The sequence below is a fragment of the Penaeus vannamei genome, chromosome 41 (genome assembly GCF_042767895.1).
Source record: "Penaeus vannamei isolate JL-2024 chromosome 41, ASM4276789v1, whole genome shotgun sequence".
NCBI lineage: Eukaryota > Metazoa > Arthropoda > Malacostraca > Decapoda > Penaeidae > Penaeus > Penaeus vannamei.
Window position 1 is genome coordinate 10,525,626 of NC_091589.1, and position 12,500 is coordinate 10,538,125.

A 12,500-nucleotide genomic window follows, 5' to 3' on the forward strand; every position below is an offset into this window, starting at 1 on the left:
TTAAGATAGCTGGGTTCTGTTAATAACAACGATTTCCGTATATGGCGTTTTCTATTTTTCGTCAAAGCAGTTTTGAGTTATGTCCTTTTCTCTAATATAATTTTCCATTCTTGTTACTCTTTTTAACCTTCCTTTTTATCGAGATTTATACAGATGAAAGAAAATCTGCTATACTCCTTAGACCTATTTTGTGTATATTTTTCTGCCAAGTCTGTATAAACTACATACATGGTGTGAGGAAATTGTTAGCACCAGCTGATACTGAAGGACTGGTAAATAATAGACCTACAAGAAAAATAAAGCGTTTTATTTTTAATTCTATGTGTAAAGTGATAAGGACCCGCCTTAACCAATGAAGAACCAGAGTCACAGTGTTTAGGTATCTAATGTCAAATTAAGATTAAGTTACAGTTTCTGTTTTGTTCAGCATTCTCCTCCTATAGCTGTATTTTTCTCTATGTCGGTCTCGCTTCCTCTCTTTTTCTGTCTCTCTTGCTTTCTCTTTTTCGCCTACTTTCCTTGCTCTGTCTCTCTCGCTTTCTCTGTCTATCTCGTTTTTTTTCTTTTTTGTTTCTTTCTCTTCGTCTTTCCTCTCTCTCTCTCTCTCTCTCTCTCTCTCTCTCTCTCTCTCTCTCTCTCTCTCTCTCTCTCTCTCTCTCTCTCTCTCTCTCTCTCTCTCTCTCTCTCTCTCTCTTTCTCTCCCTTCCTCCCTTTCTTCATATTTCCACTAACATACTTCTTCTCATCCCTAAGAATTCATCTATCTCAGGCTGAACTTTCCACATAATCTCTCAATATTTACAAAACACAAACACAACATTAAAAACTTCACAATGACTCGATGCGCTCAGCAAATAACAAAAAATTATGTATTTTGTATTTGTTGTTGCTCTTGTTGCTCTTCCCTTCAGCATTCGCAACAGCCCGTGGGGGTTTCGCTGCCATCTCCGCCTTTCTCTGTTGAAGATTTCAGATTTGGTACTTGGAAATAAATACCGCTATGCTCGAGAAAAAAAATAGAGAGAGAAATAGAGACTCAAATAACGTTTAAAACCTTGCTATTATCACCACTAGTGGCTTGTTATATACTAGTAATGCTAAATGTAGACGATAAGATATTCAAATTTGTTTTAAATTGGCCACGAGAAAACAGTTAACCATCAAATAATACCAAAAGCTCAACAATTACATCATTCCTCAATAATTATCAAAGTTAAAAGTCATTCTTTCCACTAACCTTTCTGGACAGCTGGTTTGCCACAGCCAACTCGAGTCAGAACCACGTGGATAATCGTAAACAGAACAGCGTAAACACCAACAGCTGATCCCATTGCGAAAAAGGCCCTCCACCAGCCGTTCGTCACGTGGAACAGCCAGCTACCCACAAGGCCTCCCAATCCGCTGGCTGAGGAAGAAGTTTCCAATCATTATTTTCACAACAATAAGAGGTCTTTATGGGTAAACAGGAAGAGAGGTTTATTTGTAATATATTGTTTTAAGATTTCATTATTATTATTTCTCTTCCGAATGTGTAGCTTCAAAACAGTGCCATGCTATTCTATATTTGCTAAGGCGATGCTCATGTGTTTAGTCACTGTGATGAGTGAATCTTTCGCCAAAATGCAAAATAACATCGAAATATTTAAAATCAGAATATGCGAAAGAATTATGAATAAGATAATGGCTGATAACCACAAAAAAGCCAATATGATGATGAAATAAGGGTGAATTTCGAATATTTATAATGGTCATCGGAAAGCATCCAGACAATGTGATCTGTCAGGTCTCGAATTTGCAGAATCACGTTGATAACATTGCCATACAGGGTCCCCAAATTGCAATAAAAAATAATAGTCGGACTTACAATATAGTTGTAAGTAAAAGGCAGAAGGAGCAAGGTGATAATAATAATGATTAATAATAAAGGAACTACTAATGATAATGATCTAATAATCATAATGAGAACAATAATAGCAATAAAGAAATACTATCAACTGTGATAATAATACTAATACTAATAATAACTATATCAATACTATAACCAAAACTACAATTAAAATAATAATAATAATTCGTAATAATAACGAATTAGAATGATGATGATAATAATAATAATAATAATAATAGCTATATCAATAATGTAACCAAAACTACAATTAAAATAATAATAATAATAATAACTCGCAATAATAACGCATTAGAATAATAATAATGATAATGCAATATCAATACCTCACAATAATAACAAAACCTAACCAGCCCAACGCCGTGACCAAGACCGCACCAAGAACAAAACAAAGGAGAAGCGCCATCCGCACCGCAGTGGAAGGCGCTCCCGAAGACGGCCTGCATGGTGGCCTCAGCGCCCGCGGGAGTGACGCTGTTGGCGAAGCAGGTGACGGAGGCGAGGGCCAGGGCGAAGGACACCCCGTGGAGGAGCTCGATCGGCAGGAACCACCAGGGATTCGAGACGCAGGAGTAGAGGCACAGGCGCAGGCAGAACCCGAGGAGGGCCAGCGAGAAGGAGGCGGCGTAGCCCAGTTTCTTGATGATTTTGCCTGGGGCGTTGGTAGAATTTTAACGTATTTATTAAGTAATTTGATGAATTTAAGTAATTTGATAAATGTAATTTGATATTAAATTTAATTTAAATTTGATAAATGTAATAAATCAAATTAAATTTAATTAATTCGTTAAATCTATTTGGATTTAATTAATTAATTAAATTACAAACCTAAATAGAATTAAAATTGAATTACAAATTTAACTGAAATTAGAATTAAATAAAAAAAAATACTTAATTAAATCAAATTTAACTAGGTAATTAGATTTAATAAATTTAAGCAATTTGATGTTTAAGTAATTTGATGAATTTAAGTAATTTGGTTTATTGTTTAAGTAATGAAACGATTTTTCCTAGGGTGAATAAGTGAAGTGATATGAGTGATAATTATTGTTTAAGTAATGAAACCTTCTTTATTTTAACGTATTTATAAAGTAATTTGATAAGTGTAATTTGATATTAAATCTAATTTAAATTTAATAAATGTAATAAATCAAATTAAATTAAATTAAGTTAATTCGTTAAATCTTTGGATTTAATTAATCAATTAAATTACAAACCTAAATAAAATTAAAACTGAATTACAAATTTAACTGAAATTAGAATTAAAAAAAAATAATTAAATCAAATTTAACTAGGTAATTAGATTTAATAAATTTAAGCAATTTGATGTTTAAGTAATTTGATGAATTTAAGTAACTTGGTTTATTGTTTAAGTAATGAAACGATTTTTCCTAGGGTGAATAAGTGAAGTGATATGAGTGATAATTATTGTTTAAGTAATGAAACCTGCTTTATTTTTCCTAGGTTGTTATTAAAATTATATGTGATATTTATTGTTTAAGTAATGAAACTCATTTAACGCTCGTATTCAGAGTCAGTTCGGACACCTTATTTATTCGAAGGACCGGACCGGCATTCCGGATCTCAGCTTAATCCGAACTGAAGTATTGTATTTATCTTTAACTGTTGTTTTACCTAAATTTTGTATGTGAATTGTGAGCCCACGCAGGGACTTATTACGATAGGGGTGAGTATAAGCTAAGCTGCCTCATCCTTTTGATATGTTTTTTGTCTCAGTAAACGTGTCAGTCAATAATAATAATATTAATAAATATAATGATAATAATAATAATAATAATAATAATAAATATAATGATAATAATAATAATAATAATAATAATAATGATAATAATAATAATAAATATAATGATAATAATAATAATAATGATAAATATGATGATGATGGTGATGATGATGATGATGATGATAATGATAAATAAATAAATAATAAATACAATAAAAAAAATCATACCTTAAACACACACAACTTATACCCTCAACCCCACCTCACCCAACCCTCACTCCAACAACCACAAACCAACAACCACCCCCCACTCACCAGCTAGGAACAAGCAGGGCACTTCGGACGCCAGGCACTGAACCCCCAGCAGGAGGCCCTGAAGGAGCTTGAGGTAGGCGAAGGAAGGACTCCACAGCGCCGCCGTGTCCTCCACCAGCAGGAGGTAGAAGGCGCTGACCATGCCTCCGCAGGTCCCCAGCACCACGGTCGTCATCTGGGGGCGTGAAGGATAGGGAGGATAATGATGATGGGAATAATGGTATTGGTGATGATAACGATAATAGCGATAATGACAAAGATGATAAAGGAATGATGATACCGATAATAGTGATGATGATAATGATGATAAAAGAATGATGATTCCAATAATCATTATGGTAATGAGAGTGATAATGATAATCATAATGATAATAGTGATAATGATAATGATCATAATGATAATGATCATAAGGATAATGACATAATAACAATGATACTACTACTAATAATAACAGCAAGCATAATTATGCATATAATAATAATGATGACAAAAATGACGATAGCAAAAATGATAAGAGAATAATAATATTTATATATTCGCAATCAACATTTCCATTGATATAGACGAAGACTATTTTGATATAGATGAAGAAGATTCTACCCTTTTTCGCCATCAATAATACACGGTATTATTACTGAAATTCCCAATCACTACACTTAAGAAACAAACTGACAAACGCATGAATAAGGATTGACCAATAAATATATAAACAAACAAACAAGAAAAAAAGAAAAAAGGAAGAATGAAAGAAAGAAAGAAAAAAGGAAGGAAGGAAGAATGAAAGAAAGAAAGAAAACAAAGGAAGGAAGGAAGAATGAAAGAAAGAAAGAAAACAAAGGAAGGAAGGAAGTATGAAAGAAAAAGAAAACAAAGGAAGGAAGGAAGAATGAAAGAAAGAAAAGCAATTTCAGCAAACGAACCAAAACCAGCCTAAAAGAAAGAAATAAAGAGAGGAAGAAGGAAGGAGAAGAAGAGGAAGCAATCACAAGAAAAAAACACAAAATATTTCAATAAGTGATCCAAAATCAGCCTAAAAGGAAGAAAGAAAGAGAGAGGAAGAAGGAAGGAGAGAGAAAAGAAAAAGGGGAAGCAATCAGAAGAAAAAACGTTAAAAAATCAATAAACGAACCAAAACCAAATAAAGAGAGAGTAAGGAGAAGATACAATCAGCAGAAAAACATAAAAAATCACTAAACGAACCAAAACCAAATAAAGAAAGAGTAAGAAGGAGAAGAAGATACAATCGGAAGAAAAACACAGAAATCACTAAACGAACCAAAACCAAATAAAGAGAGAGGAAGAAGAAGAGAGAGCACTCAAAAGAAAAAACAAATCAATAAGCGAACCAAAACCAAATAAAGAGAAAGGAAGAAGAAGAAGAAGAGGAAGCAATCAAAAGAAAAAAATCACTAAACGAAACAAAACCAAATAAAGAGAGACGAAGAAGAAGAAGAAGATACAGTCAGAAGAAAAACAAAAAAATCAATAAATGAACCAAAAGCAAATAAAGAGAGAGGAAGAAGGGGAAGAAGAAGAGGAATCAATCAAAAAAAAAAAAAAAAAAAAATCAGAAACGAACCAAAATCAACAGAACAGAAGGCTGCTTGAAGACCGCATGGACATCGGTTGACGAAATTTTCTTGTCGGGGACGGTGAATTTCAGCCGAGTGACGACCACCACGTCCAGGACCAGCGCGACGACCACCATCACGTGCACGGGCAGGTAGTCCTTCTGGTCGTATCCCTAAGGAGGAGGAGGAGGAGGAGATATTAAACGTTTAAAAGTAAAATAATAATAATAATAATAATAAAAATAAATAAAAAAATAAAAGGTTCCTGGGATGGATAGTTTATTTTCTCTCTCTAAGGTTTGGAAAAATTTACATGAAATTTGGGTTTTATTGTTGTTTTTTAGATGGAAATACACCGAAATGTGAGAGAGAGAGCGAGAGAAAGCAAGAGAGAAAACAGTCGCAAATGAGATGAAAAAACACAACAAAAAACAATCGAAAGAGAAATGGCAAAGAAAGAAACCAATCGAAAGAGACATGAAGAAAAAACAAAAGGAGAACCATAAAAAAACGAAAACAAAAAACAAGAAAGAGAGAGAGAGAGAAACAGAAACAGAAGACCAAAAGAGACACGAAAAAAACAAAAAACAAAAGATGAACCACAAAAAAGAAAACAAAATCCAAAAACAAAAGAGAGAGAGAAAGAGAAACAGAAGACCAACCTGCGAATACCAGTCGACCAGCGCCCCCCCGATCACAGCAGTCACGCCGTAGCTCACAGTTCCCCAGAGCCTTTGCAGTCCGTACTTGTGGGCCTTGTCTCCTGTGAAAGATGGAAATAAATACACCATTCCAGATTAAATCATTCCATTTAATTCATTCCAGATTAGATTAGAAATTCTGAGACACTTGCGGGCCTTTTCTCCTGTGAAATAAATACACCATTTAATTTGTTCTCGATTAGATTATTGTAACGACTTATACGAAATAAATGCACCATTTAATTTGTTCTTGATTAGATTTCTTTAACCACTCATACAAAATTCTGGATGTATTTATCTACGAAGAATAGTCATACTTGTGGGCCTTGTCTCCTGTGAAAGATGGAAATAAATACACCATTCCAGATTAATTCATTCCATTTAATTCCTTCTAGATTAGATTAGAAATTCTGAGATACTTGTGGGCCTTTTCTCCTGTGAAAGATGGAAATAAATACACCATTCCAGATTAATTCATTCCATTTAATTCCTTCTAGATTAGATTAGAAATTCTGAGACACTCGTGGGCCTTGTCTCCTGTGAAAGATGGAAATAAATACAATATTCTAGATTAATTCATTCCATTTAATTCCTTCTAGATTAGATTAGAAATTCTGAGACACTCGTGGGCCTTGTCTCCTGTGAAAGATGGAAATAAATACAATATTCTAGATTAATTCATTCCATTTCATTCCTTCTAGATTAGATTAGAAATTCTGAGACACTCGTGGGCCTTGTCTCCTGTGAAAGATGGAAATAAATACACTATTTAATTCATTCTAGATTCAGTTTAACGACTAATGCGAAATAAATACACCATTTATTTGATTCTAGATTAGATTTCTTTAACGACTCATACAAAATTCTGGATGTATTTATCTACGAAGAATAGTCATACCTGTGGGCTTCGTCTCCTGTGAAAGATGGAAATAAATACACCATTCTAGATTAAATTACTCCATTTAATTCCTTCTAGATTAGATTAGAAATTCTGAGATACTCGTGGGCCTTTTCTCCTGTGAAAGATGGAAATAAATACACCATTCCAGATTAATTCATTCCATTTAATTCCTTCTAGATTAGATTAGAAATTCTGAGATACTTGTGGGCCTTGTCTCCTGTGAAAGATGGAAATAAATACACCATTCCAGATTAAAGCATTCCATTTAATTCCTTCTAGATTAGATTAGAAATTCTGAGACACTCGTGGGCCTTGTCTCCTGTGAAAGATGGAAATAAATACACCATTCCAGATTAATTCATTCCATTTAACTCATTCTAGATTAGATTAGAAATTCTGAGATGTTTGTGGGCCTTGTCTCCTGTGAAATAAATAAACCATTTAATTTGTACTTGATTAGATTATTGCAACGACTTTACAAAATAAATACATTTCATTCTTTCTCGATTAGATTATTGTAATGACTTATACGAAATCAATACATTTCATTCTTTCTCGATTAGATTATTGTAACGACTTTTACGAAATAAATACATTTAATTCATTCTCGATTAGATTTCTTTAGCCACTCATACAAAATTCTGCATGTATCTATCTACGAAGAACAGTCATACCTGTGGGCTTCGTCTCCTGTGAAAGATGGAAATAAATACACCATTCTAGATTAAATCATTCCATTTAATTCCTTCTAGATTAGATTAGAAATTCTGAGATACTCGTGCGCCTTGTCTCCTGTGAAAGATGGAAATAAATACACCACTCTAGATTAAATCATTCCATTTAATTCCTTCTAGATTAGATTATAAATTCTGAGATACTCGTGCGCCTTGTCTCCTGTGAAAGATGGAAATAAATACACCATTCTAGATTAAATTATTCCATTTAATTCCTTCTAGATTAGATTAGAAATTCTGAGATACTTGTGGGCCTTTTCTCCTGTGAAAGATGGAAATAAATACAATATTCTAGATTAATTCATTCCATTTAATTCCTTCTAGATTAGATTATAAATTCTGAGATACTTGTGGGCCTTTTCTCCTGTGAAAGATGGAAATAAATACAATATTCTAGATTAATTCATTCCATTTAATTCCTTCTAGATTAGATTAGAAATTCTGAGATACTCGTGCGCCTTGTCTCCTGTGAAAGATGGAAATAAATACACCATTCTAGATTAAATTATTCCATTTAATTCATTCAAGATTAGATTAGAAATTCTGAGATACTTGTGGGCCTTTTCTCCTGTGAAAGATGGAAATAAATACAATATTCTAGATTAATTCATTCCATTTAATTCCTTCTAGATTAGATTAGAAATTCTGAGATACTCGTGCGCCTTGTCTCCTGTGAAAGATGGAAATAAATACAATATTCTAGATTAATTCATTCCATTTAATTCCTTCTAGATTAGATTAGAAATTCTGAGATACTTGTGGGCCTTTTCTCCTGTGAAAGATGGAAATAAATACACCATTCTAGATTAAATTATTCCATTTAATTCCTTCTAGATTAGATTATAAATTCTGAGATACTTGTGGGCCTTTTCTCCTGTGAAAGATGGAAATAAATACAATATTCTAGATTAATTCATTCCATTTAATTCCTTCTAGATTAGATTAGAAATTCTGAGATACTCGTGCGCCTTGTCTCCTGTGAAAGATGGAAATAAATACAATATTCTAGATTAATTCATTCCATTTAATTCCTTCTAGATTAGATTAGAAATTCTGAGATACTCGTGCGCCTTGTCTCCTGTGAAAGATGGAAATAAATACACCACTCTAGATTAAATCATTCCATTTAATTCATTCAAGATTAGATTAGAAATTCTGAGATACTTGTGGGCATTTTCTCCTGTGAAATAAATACACCATTTCATTCGTTCTCGATTAGATTATTGTAACGACTTATACGAAATCAATACATTTCATTCTTTCTCGATTAGATTATTGTAACGACTTTTACGAAATAAATACATTTAATTCATTCTCGATTAGATTTCTTTAGCCACTCATACAAAATTCTGCATGTATTTATCTACGAAGAATAGTCATACCTGTGGGCTTCGTCTCCTGTGAAAGATGGAAATAAATACAATATTCTAGATTAATTCTTTCCATTTAATTCCTTCTAGATTAGATTAGAAATTCTGAGATACTTGTGGGCCTTTTCTCCTGTGAAAGAGGGAAATAAATACACTATTTAATTCATTCTAGATTCAGTTGAACGACTAATGCGAAATAAATGCACCGTTTGATTGATTCTAGATTAGATTTCTTTAACGACTGATACGGAATTCTGGATGTATTTATCTACGAAGGATAGAGTCATATTTGTGGGCTTTGTCTCCTGTAAAAGATGAAAATAAATAAACTGAATTAATTCTCGATTGAATTACTTTAATGACATGCGAAATAAATACACCATTTATTGACTCTAGATTCAGTTACTTTAATGACTTATGCGAAATAAATACACCATTTAATTCGTTCCAGATTAGATTCCTTTAACGATTTATACGAAATGAATACACCATTTAATTCATTCTCGATCAAATTACTTTAACGATTTATACGAAATCCTACATATATTTATCTACGAAGGTCAGAAGGAATTACAACGATATTTTCAATAAAGAAGGAACAGTTCATTAACTCCACAAAATTACCATTAAATATAAATTTAAAATCACTTGACCACATCTGGAAGAAATTCATTATGTCTAAAACATTCCAGTCAGGTAAAAATTATCAATTAATTGTTAAAGACTCCTGGCTTACAAGTACAAAATTACAAGTAAATAACCATTAAAAATCACTTAAAATTCAAGAAATGCCACATACCCAGCATCTGCAATTACAAATAAATAACCATTAAAAATCACGAAAACAAATTCAAGAAATACCACACACCCAGCATCTGGAACCAATTCACTGTGTCCATAAAATACCAATAAAAAGGTATCAACAACTTATTTAATTTCCTTGATCGCAACATACCCAGCATCTGGAAGCAGACCGTCTCCTCCATGTCCAGCACCACCATGTAGCCGCAGAATTGGAGCAACAGCAGAATGGACAACAGCCAGAATTCGTATCTACCCACCAGTGATTTTTCTGCAGATAGGAAGAGAGGGAAGTGTGTAAAAAAAATGTGATATTGTGATTTTTAAAGTTGTTTTCTATAGGTAAGATTAAATAGAATAGAGCCAAGTCTTTGTTTATAAAAAAAAAACTGTGAAATTGTGATTTTTTAAAGTTACTTTCTAAGTAAGATTGAATAGAATAGAGCAAAGATTTAATGTAGAGGTAAGATTTAATGAAAGCCTTGGCCAAAATTAATATTTTGTGGAGGGGATTTTTTTTTTTTTTTACGTATTTTGCACTCTTGCGTGTTGTTTTATCTTGGTCCAAGAAATTATAAGAATTAATATGATACAAGTCATTAACAATATTGCAGGTGAACACAGACAATCCTCTTAATCATGCAAACAATCCTCTAAACAATCTTCTTAACATTCTTTCAGACAGTCCTACAAACAAGCCTTCTAACAGTCCTCTTGACAATCATTCGTACAATCTTTCAGACAATCTTTTTAATCCTTCAGACAATCCTTCAAATTTCCAGACAATTCTCTTAACAATCCTTCAAACAACCCTATAGACAATCCTCTTAATCCTTCGAACAATCCTTCATGCAATATTCTTTACAAATCTACAATAAATTCCTACTAACAGTCTTTCAGACAATCCTTCAAACAATTATCTTAATCCTTCAGACTTCAGACTCTTAGTAACCCTTCAGTCTTTCAGACAATCGACCTAGCAATCCTAGCAATCAGACATTCTTCTTAACTCTTTCAGACAACCCTCTTAGTAACCCTTCAGGCAATCTTTCAGACAATCCTACTAACAATCCTTCAGACATTCCTCTTAACATCCTTTCAGACAATCCCTCAGACACCCATCTTAACAATCTTTCAGGTAATCCTTCCGACTAACAATCCTTAAGACAATCCTACAAACAATCCTCTTAACAATCCTCCTAAGCAAGTCTTCCATTCCTCACCTCCTCCTTCAGCCAGTCCTCCTTCGACCCTCGAGGAGTTGCTGACAGAGAGTCCTTCAGGAGCGAAGTCAGCCGTGGAGTCCTTCCCGACGTCAGGACACCAGTAGATCCCCGTCAGCGCCCCTCCCATGACCACGACGGCTGACAGGAAGATGGCGCGGTGAGCTCTCAGGTAGTCAGCCATCGCTCCTGCTGACGTCTTGGCCAACAAGCTGACAGCGGAGAGAAAGAGTGAGGAAAGTGGATTTTTTTTTCTTCTTTATGTCTAAGGGGAAATTATGAAAAAAAATGTATTGGGTGGAAGAGGAGGAAGATAGTCAGCCATCGCCCCTGCTGACTTCTTATCCAACAAGCTGACAGCGGAGAGAAAGAGTGAGGAAAGTGAATTATTATTATTTTCTTTATATCTAAGGGGAAAAAAAAATGTATTGCGTGGAAGAGGAGGAAGATAGTCAGCCATTGCTCCTGCTGACGTCTTAGCCAACAAGCTGACAGAGCGAGGAGGAAGAGTGCGGTGTGCTATGGAAAGGGGAGTATTATTTTCTTTTTCTTTGTGTCTAAGGGGAAATGGTGAAAAAATGTATTGGATGAAAGAGGAGGAAGAAAAGAAGAGTTTTTTCTTTTTGAGGGAGGTCGAAGGGATTGAGAAGATGGATACTTTTATTCTTTCTTTCTCTCATGTCTATGTTGAAAAGAGCAAAATATGGATGAAAAAGAAACGTGAGATAAAGATTTATATATTATGTTTCTTATTGCATCGCGCGTGTCTACACACACACAATCACACATTCACGTACCCTTCTCCTGTAACCCACACACCCACACACTTACATACCGCACCCACCCACCCACATCCACATATTCACATACCCCCACTCTCACATATCCCCCCACCCACCTCGACCCACCGACACCTCTTCCCTCCCACTCACCCACCCACCTCCACATACCCTCCCACCTACCCACCCACCTCCATACCAACCCACCCACCCATCCACATACCCACATACCCACACTCTCACATTCCCCCACCCATCCACCCACCTCCATACCAACCCACCCACCCTCCCGCCCTCCCACCCACCTCCATACCAACCCACCCACCCTCCCACCCACCTCCAGACCAACTCACCCACCCACCCACATCCACATACCCACATACCCACACTCTCACATTCCCCCACCCATCCACCCACCTCCATACCAACCCACCCACCCTCCCGCCCTCCCACC

General features: G+C 34.7%; 1 protein-coding gene across 1 annotated transcript in view; it reads right to left on the bottom strand.

Annotated features, from left to right (window-relative positions):
- Window positions 1–291: 291 nt before the first annotated feature.
- The window catches only part of LOC113803012 (maltose permease), a 13,168-nt gene continuing 959 nt past the window's right edge, over window positions 292–12,500 (bottom strand). Inside the window, exons 3-10 of the mRNA XM_070117865.1 lie at window positions 11,268–11,479; window positions 10,199–10,315; window positions 6,200–6,300; window positions 5,546–5,710; window positions 3,966–4,140; window positions 2,319–2,558; window positions 1,238–1,405; window positions 292–957 (exon numbers count right to left, since the gene is read on the bottom strand). Of these exons, the coding sequence (XP_069973966.1) occupies window positions 908–957; window positions 1,238–1,405; window positions 2,319–2,558; window positions 3,966–4,140; window positions 5,546–5,710; window positions 6,200–6,300; window positions 10,199–10,315; window positions 11,268–11,479 (1,228 nt within the window). The 3' untranslated portion in view covers window positions 292–907. The remainder of the gene's footprint in view (window positions 958–1,237; window positions 1,406–2,318; window positions 2,559–3,965; window positions 4,141–5,545; window positions 5,711–6,199; window positions 6,301–10,198; window positions 10,316–11,267; window positions 11,480–12,500) is intronic.